At 34.9% G+C, this 13,908-nt stretch overlaps 1 protein-coding gene and 1 long non-coding RNA gene across 9 annotated transcripts in view; one reads left to right on the top strand and one right to left on the bottom strand.

Annotated features, from left to right (window-relative positions):
- Positions 1-4,811, bottom strand: part of LOC148044966 (uncharacterized) — a 72,371-nt gene extending 67,560 nt beyond the window's left edge. The window contains exon 1 of the long non-coding RNA XR_015697149.1: positions 4,610-4,811. This is a non-coding gene — a long non-coding RNA (uncharacterized LOC148044966). The remainder of the gene's footprint in view (positions 1-4,609) is intronic.
- ESRRG (estrogen related receptor gamma) overlaps positions 1-13,908 on the top strand; it is a 460,761-nt gene that overhangs the window by 269,729 nt on the left and 177,124 nt on the right. For 2 of the 8 annotated variants that reach the window (XM_087717794.1, XM_087717795.1), the window contains one exon: positions 12,627-12,703. The exons of 1 other annotated variant lie outside the window; for it this stretch is intronic. In XM_087717794.1, coding sequence (XP_087573920.1) covers positions 12,630-12,703 — 74 coding nt within the window. In that variant the 5' untranslated portion in view covers positions 12,627-12,629. Of the gene's footprint in view, positions 1-5,071; positions 5,267-12,626; positions 12,704-13,908 lie in introns of those variants that run through there. 5 more of the 8 variants (XM_014053431.2, XM_014053439.2, XM_014053448.2 and 2 more) reach the window with 5 other exon arrangements.

Genomic DNA, 13,908 nt, shown 5'->3' with positions numbered 1-13,908 from the left:
TCTATTCTGCTTTCCCTTTGAATATATTTCCTCTAAAGAAAGCAAGGCAAATGAAGGAATGTAGTCACTCTATTTAGAAGCATCACAAGCCCAATAACAAATTGTAATTTACTGTGGGAAAGAAAGCAATATGAATTTGTTGCCACAGAATTGTTGTTTATCATAATAATCTTTCTAGTGAAAAGCCTAATTTGTTCTTTCTCCACGAATATTTTAAATATGATTACCATAATATCAGAGACTAAGATAGTCCAAAATGCAGTGCTGACCTTGAGTGTTCTTTTCGATTTAACATGTGGTCCTTTAACATTCAGGAAACAACTTGGCTCAATTCACTTATTAATAGATAATCTGAAAATGTTCTGTTCTGTGATATATGCCTGTGCCATTCAGATTCTTGGAAATCTTTTACTATTCCATGGAACAGCATTACCAATGTAAATAGGTGTAAGATTTTTCACACTATCTAATGGGAAAACTCCATAACTAAAGTGAGCTGCTCCCTTGGCCCTCCACTAGTTTAATTTTTACTTACATTCCACCTCGTATTATTAGCTCCACAAAATGAAAGTGAAATAATCCCGTATTAATTAAAGAGTGATTGAATTCCCTCAATCATCTTTGCCTTGGCTTATTTAGACAGTAACACCATGTGGCTCTCCAAGGAAAACATGTGCCAGAAGAGTTTCATAAAGAAGGAGAGGATATGGGTTTTGTATTATACTTAAAACCTTTTCCCATTGAGACGTTCTATAAAAGACGATAGCAAAGATTTTAAGGGGAACCATATATAGATTCTGCACTGTACAATTTAAACAGAGGTTGCAAGTCCTGAAGAATCACTGATGCAGAATACTTGTGATTCATTCACTGTACTGTATTGATAGGATAAAATTATTGTTGTTATTTTGGAGAAACTTTGTGATTTTGATCTAAAAGGATAAAAAGGCTGTATGGGGAATTACATGCATATGTATGCATATGTATGCTTATGTATCGCTTATACCAAAAAGCAGTTTTGAGTGTTGTGGCTTGTCTAAAATTCAGGCAAGGTGGTCATTACTTCTGCTAAATATAAATGGAAGCAGCAGATGGTTGTAAAGTAGTAATCTACTACCATTTACTGAAGAGTAGGCTAGCATGAAAAGAAATTCAAAGAGTAAGCTTGTCACTTCCTTTCTAAGTGTCTTTGTTTGTGTGTGTGTGTGTGTGTGTGTGTGAATAATGTAACCAGTGGCATGCTGTACATTCTGAAGGAAATGTGGTTTTCTAAGAAACATTTCACTCAACTTCTTCTTTAAAAAGCTAGTACAATAAATACTTGCAAATAAATGAATACACGATTTGGATATATGTTGGGCCTTTATAAAGAAGCACATAAGCCCTTTGTTATTCAGAAATAGTATTTTAAAAATACCATTCTCTGCCCTGTTGCCATCTAGCTCTATCATACTTAAAGCTAGCTGTAACAACTGTGTTATTCTGATTAATGTCATATAATCAAAAATCCATTTAATAATATTTTTCCAAATATAATTAAAAAGATAGGATTAGCTGGTATAAAGAGACTATATTATCCTTTGGGGATACAAGCATCAATAAAACTATATATTTACCACATAGTAGATACAAAATTCACTTTCCTGCTTAAAGATGCAGAGTATCTTACATGAGCATACTAATAAAGATAGAAGAGATGTGAAGATATAGGCTCCATTCATGATACTTACTGACTTATTTCAACCTCCCAGGCCTGATTCCATAACTATTGTTTTGTGCAGGCTTTTGGAGTGAGATTTTATATTGCAATCTCTGACAAAGAGCAAAGAAGAAAGGGAGAATGCATGCTCTATTCTGTGTTGTATTTTCCGTAACCTAGAGATTATGAAATAAGCATTCACCTTGATTTTATTTTCACAAGTCTTTCCTCCCCAAACATTCTTTGAGAGGGGAAAAAAGGGAGCTGTAATAATAGATTCTAACTTGCCTCATTTATTTTCTCTTTTAATAAAATAACTGAACTGTAACCAGCATACCCAAGTTGAAGAATGCTGTTGAAATTCCAGGCCCAGGTGTACTAGAGGTGACATTTTAAGTCTCAGGGGAGAAGACCAATTGCCTTTCATGAATGCATAAATTATAATACTATGATTGTGGTCTCCTAAGCAGCACTACCATCAGCGAAGATCCATGTCTGTAAGGTGTCTGGCCGGAAGATAGCAATAGTTAATTTGGTGACAAGGGAGAGACAAAATGATATGGATGAGCAAAAGGACTGTGAACAAGGAAAGCTGAGCTGTGAGGGGTGGGGAGGACAAAACAAAACAGCAGTTTAAAGACTATTCACAGCCGATTGTAATAAACACATGAGGTAAATTTTGTATTTCTCACTTCAGTTTAATAAGCATATCATATTGTGCTATATATTGCTTATGAGGATATTTGTTCGTGTGAAAACCAACATATGTATGTATGTATATACACACACGCGCACACACACACACACACACATATATAAATATAAATATAAATATAAATATAAATATAAATATAAATATAAATATAAATATAAATATAAATATAAATATAAATATAAATATAAATATAAATATAAATATAAATATAAATATAAATATAAATATAAATATAAATATAAATATCCAAAGAATAAGCCCACACCATGGTAAAGGATAGTATATCCTTATTTTGGAAAAGTTTATGATGTTTATGGCATGTAATTAATATGAAGACAAACAGTATCCATGTTACAAAGTCATTTTTTTCATTAAATGCTTCAAACGATGTTCAAGAGTCTTCATTTATAAAGCATGGAAAGACTTGCTTAGTATATCTGTAGCAGGATTTTGTCTCACTGTTCAGAATCAAAATTTACATCTTAATTAGAGTCTCCGTACGTAGCAAAAATGCTGCTGGTAATAAAAGATTTTATTACCTGCTTTTCTATTAATAGTGGATCCTCTAGTTTTGCCATGTGTATTTCTGAATACCTCCCTCCCCAATACTTGCATTTTCTGCATGTATGAAAAGCAGTCCATAGGATAAAGATCTTACAGGCTACAAAACTCAACAAAACCAAGAGAAGCAAACATGTCCTGTGCTTTTACAAATACTTTTTTCTTTTCTGTCATTTCACTTTGGTGAAAGCCTTCAAATAGATTTGGAGACAGCTGTTGTATTCCCATTTGTGAATGTCATTATTGTAGTTAGAAGAGGTGCACTGATTAGTTTTGATCAAAAAAATATGTTATTTTCAACATAGAATGCTTCACGCAGAGAGAGAGGGGGGGAGGGGGAAAGAGAGAGAGATTGGATCAATTCAGCTGAATTAGTGACAAAAAGTATTTTCCAGGATTAAAATAATTATTTCATCACCAGATAAGAGAGAATATTTTTATAAATATAAAAGAACTTTTAGAATAATTATACTATATTAACATATTTAATTATTAATGACACTTTCAGGACACAGGTTCTTCCCCCATTCCTTCATTTTTGCAGATTCTTAGAAAATGGGTAGTGTTGGCCCAGACTCTGATATACAATGATTTACATCAATAGTCTATTCAGGTCATCAGCTTGGCATAAGGCAGCCAGAAGTAAGGAATTAGAAGGTTGGGTAATTTTGCAGACGGAATGTAAATCATGTTACATATTTACATCCATGTTGATCCTTGATTTGTGTGTGCGTGTGGGCATGCTTGCAAATGTCTACAATTAAGACAATCAAATTAAGCTTATAAGATTTCAATGACTACAGACCAATTTGAGACAGACTTATTCAAAATTTTATAGTCTTGACTTTTAGTGGCACTTCTGTCAAAGCTACACTATTGAATATTAACACTGCTGAAAAGTCTTACCTACTGCATTCCTGAAAGTAATTTTCTTTGAAATCAGTGAGGTTTGCATTAAAGACAGTTAATACCCAAAGAATTGTTCAAATTATAGTGGGTTGATTATTATTTCAATTAAAACATACCTGTTGTATCTAGTATGTTTATATGCTATGGGTCCACATCCACCCACTAGTTTGTACCTGCATGCATTGCTCCCATTTCTGAGTTTGCTTTCAAACATTTCTCTCAAGTTCTTTTATCACACTTTTTCTTTTAAAAAAGTGCTGAAATACAAACACTGCTAATGTTATGTTTATAAAGGCCAGTAATGTAAACTTATTTAGATTCCTCAAACTGATATTCAGAAAGGTGAAACAAAATGTAAGTGAATTAAGGGGGGGGGGGGACACAAAAATCAACGGTCCGATTTTAGCCATCTTCCTTAAATCAATAGGCGAGCAAGTCAGACCTGTTTATGAAGAAATACGCCCGGGAGCTACCTGCGACGTATGCAGGCTTCCTCAGAAGGAAGTGCCACTAAGTTCGGGAAAGGGGAGAGGGGGATTTGTTCTACCTGTCTCTCATCTTTCCAAGTAATAAGTCTACTTTCCGAGAAAAAACGGAGCGGATAGAGTGGTTAAAACAGACCATCCCGAGTTGGCCCCGCACAACACACACCCCACGCACACATGCAGGAGACAGAAGAAGACGGGGGAGAGGAGGAGGAAGAGAAGAGCAGTACAAAATTATACCTTATGGCGATATCTTCTTTAAAAAAAAACCAAGGTTGCACACCTTCCTGCCCAACCGTAGTTTAAGAAACGGGAACACCGGTCGATTAAAGAGTTAAAGCCCCTCCCCCCCGTTAAGAGTTGAAAGCGCGCCGGGGTTGCTTTGCAAACCACTTTTTAAAGGCGTTGCGTCTTTTAGGTCTGCGGCGCGTTCTCAGTTGTCGCTTTCCCTTTCTCTCCCTCTCTTCCCACTTCCCCCCCCCCACCCCCGCCTGCTTCGCCTGCTCCGTCCCCTTCCAGTCCCCTCCGCCCGTCTGTACCTGCCGAGCGGCGCTCAATCTGTGCAGCCTCTGCTCTTGCCGGCGCTGATTGGCCGACGCCCTACCAATCGCGTTTCTGTCTGGGCCAGAGGGAATGCATATGTAAAGCCCTACTTCATATTTATAAGCTCCAATCGGGGCTTTAAGTCCTTGATTAGGAGCGTGTGAGCTTTTGGTCCCAACTGGCTGTGCCCATAGGCTTGTCACCAGGAGAACATTTGTGTTAATTGCACTGTGCCTGTGTCAAGGAAACTTTGATTTATAGCTGGGGTGCACAAATAATGGTTGCCGAGCGCACATGGATTCGGTAGAACTTTGCCTTCCTGAATCTTTTTCCTTGCACTACGAAGAAGAGTAGGTACCTACCATTCTTCTTATACCCCCCCTTCCCGCTTTCCTTTCTTATCCTCCCCCCCCCCGCGCACTTTTTCCTTCTTCCTAATGGTGGGGAGGGAAGTAATAATAACAAATATATATCCAACGTGAAAAGCCGCTTTCAGGTAATGCCTCCTAGCGTCTTGCGTGCATGAGTGGAGCGGTATGTGTTCGTCTTGTCTCTTTTGTGCTGTGCTTTATCTGTTAATTCAGTAAGTGGAGGAATTGTGGTGGCTGTTTTTTCTCTCTCGACAATGTTACCTTTTGAGCGGGGAGCGGCGTGGCTGTCAGTAAAACAGCTGTGCGAGTGACAGTCATTTCTTATTCAGGTACTAAGAATAGGCACTTGGCTTGGCCCAAAGACAGAGTGAATTGTTTCAGCAGATCTCTCAGAAAGATACATTTCTTTCCCTTTTCCTGCCTGCTTTTCCTGAAATGAGTGGAAGAAAGCTATGGTCTAAAACAAGATTTAGATAATCTTTTGATCTTTCCTCTTTCTGAGGTTTCTTGCCAAGCCCGGTGGGGAGTGGGGGACCAGCTCAAGAGTTTAATCCCACTTTAAGGATAGTGCTCTGTAATTAAGGTTTAATGTAAGGCTCTAGTCATTTACTGACAAATAGGTCCATTAAGTAGCAAAGGTAGGGGTGTCTGTGGGTGTCTGTGCATATGTGCACGTGCGTATGTGCCACTTCCTCAGCCAACGTGAGCTTTGTTTGCTTTTGACTGGAATTTTAAAAGTGATTATTCTTTTTTAATGCAGCCTTATCCAGTGAAATATTTTGTATAAATAAAAATAAACATTTGGGCTATATAGCACGTTTTAATATTATTGACTGCATGCATTTTCTCTGAGGTCTGAACTAATAAACCGAAGGGGAAGAAGGTTTCCAAACCAGTGTATCGCTTCACAACTTTGAAAGCCTGCAAACTTAATTTTGGCCTTAAAAAACCTGAGGCGGCAGGAGGGCTCAGCCTTAGACTGAATGCATACTATGACAATACTCAGAAGTGACTGTGTATTTTAGATATATGGTTACTAGCTGCCATTAGTGTCTGTATGTTAGATTGGTGAGTCACAATTAAAATTGGGGGGGGGGTTGTAAAAAGAATCTTGAACATTGGCATGCAATATAGATTAACAAAAAAAAATATGCCAATGGGTGCTATTATGTTTGGATACCTGGAAGGCTAGGGAGAGAAAGGATTGCTTATTCACCTGCAGAAGAATGTAGATAAATTATATTAGAATAGTAATTGAAATGCAGTTTGTCGATCAGTCTGTTGATGTACAGTGTGATTTAAAATGTCTTAATTTGTGGCTAAGTGCAGTTGTCACCGTTCCAACTTTCAAAGGCTAGCTTTTTTCTGTGGAGAAGGTGAGAAAGAAAGAGAGGATTCCAAAGTTAGGAAGATGCTCTTTTTTCAAAGATCTTTCTTGATTTTTGTTCTTAGAGCTAATTTGAATGATTAATTTTGATAAGCTTCTTAAAGTAGAGGCATTTAAATGAAATCAGAGCATATGCCTTTTTAGCTCTGGTGGAAAAGTCTTATTATGCCCCCACCTTGCCACAATTAGCTCTCTACTTCCATTGCTCCCTGTCTCCCCCCCCCCAATTAAAAGTCTTCTGGATTGATCTGTGGTTCAGTGGGTAGGCAGCTATCTAGTGCCCAGGAGCACAGCCGTTTCTCTCTGTCTGTATCTCAATTAATCAACCACAGAGTCTTACTTGCTATTAATATTGTTGGTAATTGTACTTTGGCTTTGTGGTATATTATACAAACCAAACTATGAATTAAGTCAAAAGAATGAAATAAAGAAACTGAATATTTCTAGAGTTGGAGCTTTATTGTGTGTGCATGGGCAGGGGTGGGGTGGGTGTTAGAATACTTACAGAATGTGGAGTGATAAAAAGACAGTATGATTTGAATTCTAGGTAGCTCACGTTGAAGAATGAAAACCTTAAAGCCATCTGCCACCCTCGCATTTTCTTTTTCAGTAAAAGAAAGTAAATGCAAATAATAGTTAAAAAGAGAACGGAACAGATACATGTGCAGATGTATGCATATGTATGTGACTTTAAATACTATAAATGAAACTGCCATCATGGCACAAAATCTCATCTAACCTCTGATTAAAATGTAACATTGGCTAAAGGCTTCTAGTGCAGACTTAATTTTACTGTTTTAACAGTTGTCACAGCTGTTGGAAGAAGGAAAGGCAATTGAAACACTCAAAAAAAGGGCAGGGGGAGGACCTCATTTACTACATTTAAACATGATCTCTGAATGCCAAGCATACAAAAGCAAATAGGCTTGTGACTTCAGTTATATTCTCTGTATTGTGCACATTACTTTTTCCTCTGATCCTTTCATTAATTTGAGATCAATCTCTATCACACTACAAAAGTGCAACAGTTCTAAAATGAAACAAAGCAAATGCGAATGTTATAAAGCAATTAATTTTAAAGATAAGCAAAGAAATCAGCTTAATAGTAAAGAAGATAAAATACTCAGATGCCAACAAACTTCAGATGGTTTGAGTAGTGAACCCTGATGTCACAATTGAAAAGACAAAAGATGCTTTAGAGTCATGGAATTGAAAACTGTGCAAAGATTTTGGCACATTTAGTTTTAAAAATGGTATTAATTTGAGAGCTGCTGTATAGGTTTTTTTCTTGCTTTATTAATATTATTTAAATAGATATTAAAGGTTATTTGTTTTTGTTTTAATATCCTCTCCTTTGCTGCATTGATCTTAAAATTTGATCAAGAAAGGTGAACAATATTTGGTACAGAGAAGATGGAGTAATTAAGTGAAGAGAAAGTTAAAACTGTTTGGTCACCTCTCCTGACATAAGATCTCTCTATCTAACATAGGTGACACAATTTCTGCCTATCTGTGTTAATACAATATTTAATTCTTATGCATGAAAAAATTATTTTAAAAGTCATTGTCTTTAAATCTAAATATGTATTGTAATTGTGTAAGATATTAGCATGGCTGCTGTCTAAATGAGATTTTTTGGAGGGCTTTTCAAAATGGATCCTTATACATCTACTTAAATAGACCTTGTTATAGACTCATTGCAAAACTTCCAACTTTGGATTTCTGTTTTTTATACACATTTTCTGCAAAATTTTGCAGCTGACAAAGTGCAAAAGCTGGTGCTGAAATATCTGACAGCTTTTTCATTTGCTAGGCCTGACCTCCCCCCCCCCCAAAGTGGTGGTTGTTCATTTTAATGTGTTTATGGTTCTTTTCTTTTATTTACTGAGCCTAGTCTGTTCCAGCAGTAATTAACCTGTGTTATTAGCAAAGCCCTTGTGGATATTCATTAATTCTCTTGAATGGATGATCATTTTCCTTCACTGTTATTTCTTCTCTTCCCCCGACATACTATCCTGCTTTAATTTTTTTCTTAAGATTTTTTTTTAAGTACTTAATTTGGAAATTTGATAAATTGATGCTTTTGGGGGGGGAAAAACAGTAATAAAAACAGCAGTTTTGAATAGTTGTGTGAAAGTATGTCAGACAAGAAGGAAGATCTCAACACATTTTTATTTTATTTTTTTTAAAAAAATAATACAATCAGTATAAGGTGATTTTTTTTCTTCCTGTCATTTATTTATTTTGTGACAATCGTAAGCTAAGAAATGAATGTTATTCTTTTCATCTGATCTAAAGTTACTCTGGACAGCAGTTTGTGCACTGAAAGAAAAATATATATATTAAGCCTTCAGGAAAATAATGCTTCCGCTTAGACTGCTGAGGACAGATAAGGACTGCCTCATTAGCCAAACCTCACTTTTGCAATTATTTAAAAACACATGGAACTGTACATCAAACATAGAAGATAACTTGCTTGTGATTATCTTTGTAATTCTTGAAGCCACTTCTCAAAAGCGAGCTAATTGTGTTACATTCTAATAACACAAGGTTTGGTTTGGTTTGGTTTGTGTTGTTTAAATAACAGCATACAAATAGCTTGGCAAATGTCCTGGTATTGAACATTTCTGATGCACAGTGACCTTTGTCTTGGTGCAAAAACAAATAGAAATGAACAGCACTAATATTTATTGACAGTCTTAAATGAATGCCCTCTTATGAATATTGTTAGCCTATTACCAATCAGCAAAAATGCTGAATGTTAAGAAATTGAAAGTAAATTGGATATGCTTCTCTAGAAGCTTAAAACAACTTGGTTATTTTCCATATAGTTTGGATTTTGCTTTATCACATACACACTAAAGACAAAAACAATAATATATTGGTCTCTGTCTAGTTGCTTTCTAGCCCTAGCAAGCTCTCAAGAGGAAATCTGTGATTATGCTAGGCTGGTTCGGTTTTTATCTCTTTTACATTCATTGGCCTTGTATTAAATTGTCATTGTCCTAGAGCACATGAGAGAGAGGAAAATGAATTGCACTTCTTGACATTCTCTGACAGTGAAATATTTAACTTCTCTGTCTCCAATCATACTCATATGTACATGTTTGATAGTGCTGGAATGACAACCAGCAATCCCTGTTAGTCTGACATCCCCATTTTACAAGTTTGCGAACCAATTCTCCTTCTGTCTCCCTTTAATACCAGTTTTACTTGGCTGAGGCATATCAGCATCTATTTAAATTGATATAAAACAATTCCACATTTTATCGCAACTGATAATGGTTGCATAAGCATGTGGCTGCTTGCTTTGTGCATGTTCCACTATTATATCTGTTTGTCTATATTTGTGTGTTATAAACAGAATGTGTGTGCAAACATTTTTGAAACTTTTTTATCTTAAAAAAATAAACTCCGCAAGAACAGTGTAGATATTAGATTGCCCTGATTCTGTCTTTTTTTTTTTCTCCAATTGCTGGTGCATTCTTTTAGATAGGTAATCCAGATGCTGTTATTTTCACATTTATTATTTCATACAACAAAGTTTATCTTTGCACTTTTTAGATATAATAAAAGGTGTTACTCTTCCGACATGCAACTTGTTTAATATTAGAAACATTGGTCTAAAGGGAAATTGAAAATTCATTTTTAACGAAAAACATTTGTTAGTATTCTGATACATACAGCTTTTACTGTTTTCATATTCCAAAGAAAATCAACTGTAAGATTTTACTTGCGTTCCTCCAAATTGTAAAGTGTAATTAAAATTAAACTATAAAATTATATTTTTTTTACTGTATGCCCAACTTTAAATACTTCATTAAAGAGAAAGAAAAATTTAGGTTCTAAAACATCAAATTTACAATTAAACTTTATAGTAGGAAATAAGAGCTCAAGATGTTAAATGAACCTGATTTGTTCAAATAATATGTAGACACTATAGCATATTTTGTAACACTGCTTCCATTCTAATTGGAAATAAGTGAAACAGCTAGCCTCTGTTGTTTAAACATAGGCTTATTTCTATAACTTATTTTAATTTCCTAAAATATTTTTTTTGCCTAGAGTTTGCTTTTACTATTGTTACTTAGTATTTCTGCTTTATTCTGTTGCTAATTATTTTTGAATGTGTATGTGCTTATATACCAGAGATAGAAAATATATGTGTATGTGTGATTGTAATACACACGTACACACCACATACATGCATCTTGTGTGATTGGAGATATATAAGACCTCTGCATTATGGCTTTCTCCTTTAATTGCAGTTCTGCCATAAGACATCTATAGAATTGGATTTTTAATTGTCTTTCACTGAAGTTTGTATTGAAAATTATGTCTTGAACAGGAAAATATACTAGTTTGCTAATCTGTTCACTTTTTTTCGTGTGCAAATACAGCTTTACACACACACACACACACACATACACACACGGCAAAATTGATCCTTTATTGTACTATGATGACTTTGAATGTCAGGTTTCAGGTTTTTCAAATCATGGACAAATAATTTTCCCACAAATATTTTATTAATATAGATATTATTACTGCAAAATTATGCACGTTTGCTTATGAAGTTTAAATTGTGGTAGCAATTTATGGCAACTTAGTCCAAGGATTCCTAACCAAAATATATGAGATTAAGTAATTGTAAAGCTAAGGTTTGTTTTTTATCCAAGCTGAATTTGTACAATACATTCATCAAACTGAAGATTAATCTAAAAGATTGACTTTTTGTAAGCATAAATACTTGGAAATTATATGAACATTGACCCAAATTGCTTATTATATAAGATGCTGGGTTTATATAAGGAGAACATTGATCAGGAATGTTTCTGAAGTCCATAAAGGAAGGGCACAAACAGATGGGCAACGATCAACATCCCACATATACTATGGGATAATTCCTCCACCTGTATAGTAGGTTTTTTTTGGATGCAAGCCACTGAAATAAATGAAACATTCATTGTTGATCCTCCTCCCCTGAAGGAAATGGGAAAACAAAATCTAGGTAGATGTTTGTCAGGATATAGTCCATTTGTATTTGTTTGCAACCTGCTATCTCACTTATTCTTCTGTGTCTTTTCAAGTTTAAAGTGAGACAGAAAGGCACATCTCCTTTTGATTGGAACTACATGCCATACGTAATGTATTTTGGCAGCACTTACCTAGCCAAAGAAAACAAATTAATATTAGCCATGCTGTGGGGCATCTGAAGTATCACAGATATGTCAATTTAGCTTTGCTCTCTCATACGACTTTTCCTTAAACAGCTGGTTGAACTGTCGCAAGGTGTTGTAAGGGCTACAAAGAGAGTTTTAATAGGTGTGATCAGTGATTGAAGGCTGTGGCTAGTTAGAATCAGAACACATTGCCAATGCTTGTTTTCAGCCTTCATTAAAAAAATATAGGTGCTCAGAACTTAGAAAACCTCTATTCATACTTGATCTTTAAAAAGTCAGATCTAGAGATAGTAAGAAATAATGAGAAAAGCTACATGGAATAAAGTTGACTGTCTTCTAGGCAACAATTAAATTTCTTTTTGTATACAGATGCAAGTGAATAAGGAAAGTAAGGTGTGTTGGGTCATGGGATTTTGTTCCTTTGTTTCCTCATAATTGTTCACAAAAAATAATATTGAAGACCAATTCTTACTCTCTTCTAAAATCTGTGGTGTTTTAAATGTTTTATAAGAGTTTTATACCATTTGATACATTCAAAAATTTAAAAAAATAATATATCATGGATGACATAGCATGTTCGATCTGCTCTTTAAAAAATGTGCCACGTATAAAATATCAGAAAGCAAACACTGACTTTTCTATTTGTATATACAATTGCCTATTTTGTTTATTTCCAATACATTTCCATTTTTTTTGTAATATCTTGGGACATGCTGTAGGTTTTAGCTTGATTTGTAAGTTAAAGGCTCTCTTTTTTTCTTAAATATTCCCAGGTGATGTCAGATGAAAAGGGTATTATGGCTGAAATATACACCAGAGGAATTCATTTTGGCAAGCCTGGTCCATGTAGGTTAGTGAATCAACAAATAAATAAATTGTTTTGCTTTTGTTTACTTTAAGTTGAGCAAAGACAGAAAAAAAGGAAAAGATAAGAAAATGAATTTTGCAAACAATATCATATTTATATCACTATGCAGATAAATGTAATAAATTCTGTATAAAATTTGCGTAGAGACAGATATTTTCCAACAGCATATTAATAATTATTTTCATTATGAATTGTTTATTTTATCAACTTACAACTTTTATTCTTATTAACACTTTCATAGCAGAGGTATGGTCCACAGGTCTGAAATGGCCTAAGGTACACTTTTTAAAACATTTCTCCAAAAATTGCAGAAATGGGAGATGAGATTTTTAGCATCTAAAAGACATGCATTAGGCACTGTATGGTTATATCACTGAATGATTTCTACTTAAGAAGTAGGTCAAGTTAGCAACAGCTAACACCCACTGTTAGTGATTTACATTAATATGAGTGACACCTGTCCCATCAATCATAGGGACCATAGTTTCACAGATGGAGAAACAACAATCAGGTGAATTACACAGCATAGCACACTTGGCTTAATTCATCTCATTGTTTTCCTACCAATCTAGAGAATGGTTTGTTCTGCTCCTAAGACTAAGTCACAAGATTGAGTTCTGCTCAGGTGGGATCATGTCCCAGCCTTTAATCTGAAAAAATACTCCTTCAGAGGAATTGGAGATAAAGTAGTTCCTCCATTCTCTTTGGCATTTGGTGGAATAATGACTGTAGAATATAAATTCCTATGGTATAAGTAATTGTTTTCTTTACTCATAAGTGAATTAAAAAATATATAAGTTCAAGAAACTGTAAATTGCATCAGAATCTTGAAGCAAATGTGTCAATTGTGACATATTCAGAAAAAAATTGATCAGTTGCTTAAGATGCTGCAAAACAATTTTTTTAAATTAAAAGGTAATAACACATACGGCGAACTTCGAACAGTGTTGATCCATTATAGGAAAATCAATTAAATCTCAAGTACAATTCTGGTTCCGTTCATGCCTCTTTTGCTCCACCTCTATTCTAATGTCAGTGGTCCTCATTATATAAATATATATTTCTCCCTGGCTGTAGTTTGAGAATAGTTGGGGATACAGTGCAGATTCTTCATATTTTTTCTGATTCTAATATCAAACAGCAAACCTGTAGCATGTTGAAATCAGTCAGCAGTTCTTCCAAGATAC

This window comes from Thamnophis sirtalis, unplaced genomic scaffold (genome assembly GCF_051295495.1).
Source record: "Thamnophis sirtalis isolate CommonGarterSnake01/CBP01778 unplaced genomic scaffold, rThaSir2_p1.2 scaffold_6, whole genome shotgun sequence".
Classification (NCBI taxonomy): Eukaryota; Metazoa; Chordata; class Lepidosauria; order Squamata; family Natricidae; genus Thamnophis; species Thamnophis sirtalis.
This window is presented reverse-complemented; position numbering and strand designations above follow the sequence as displayed.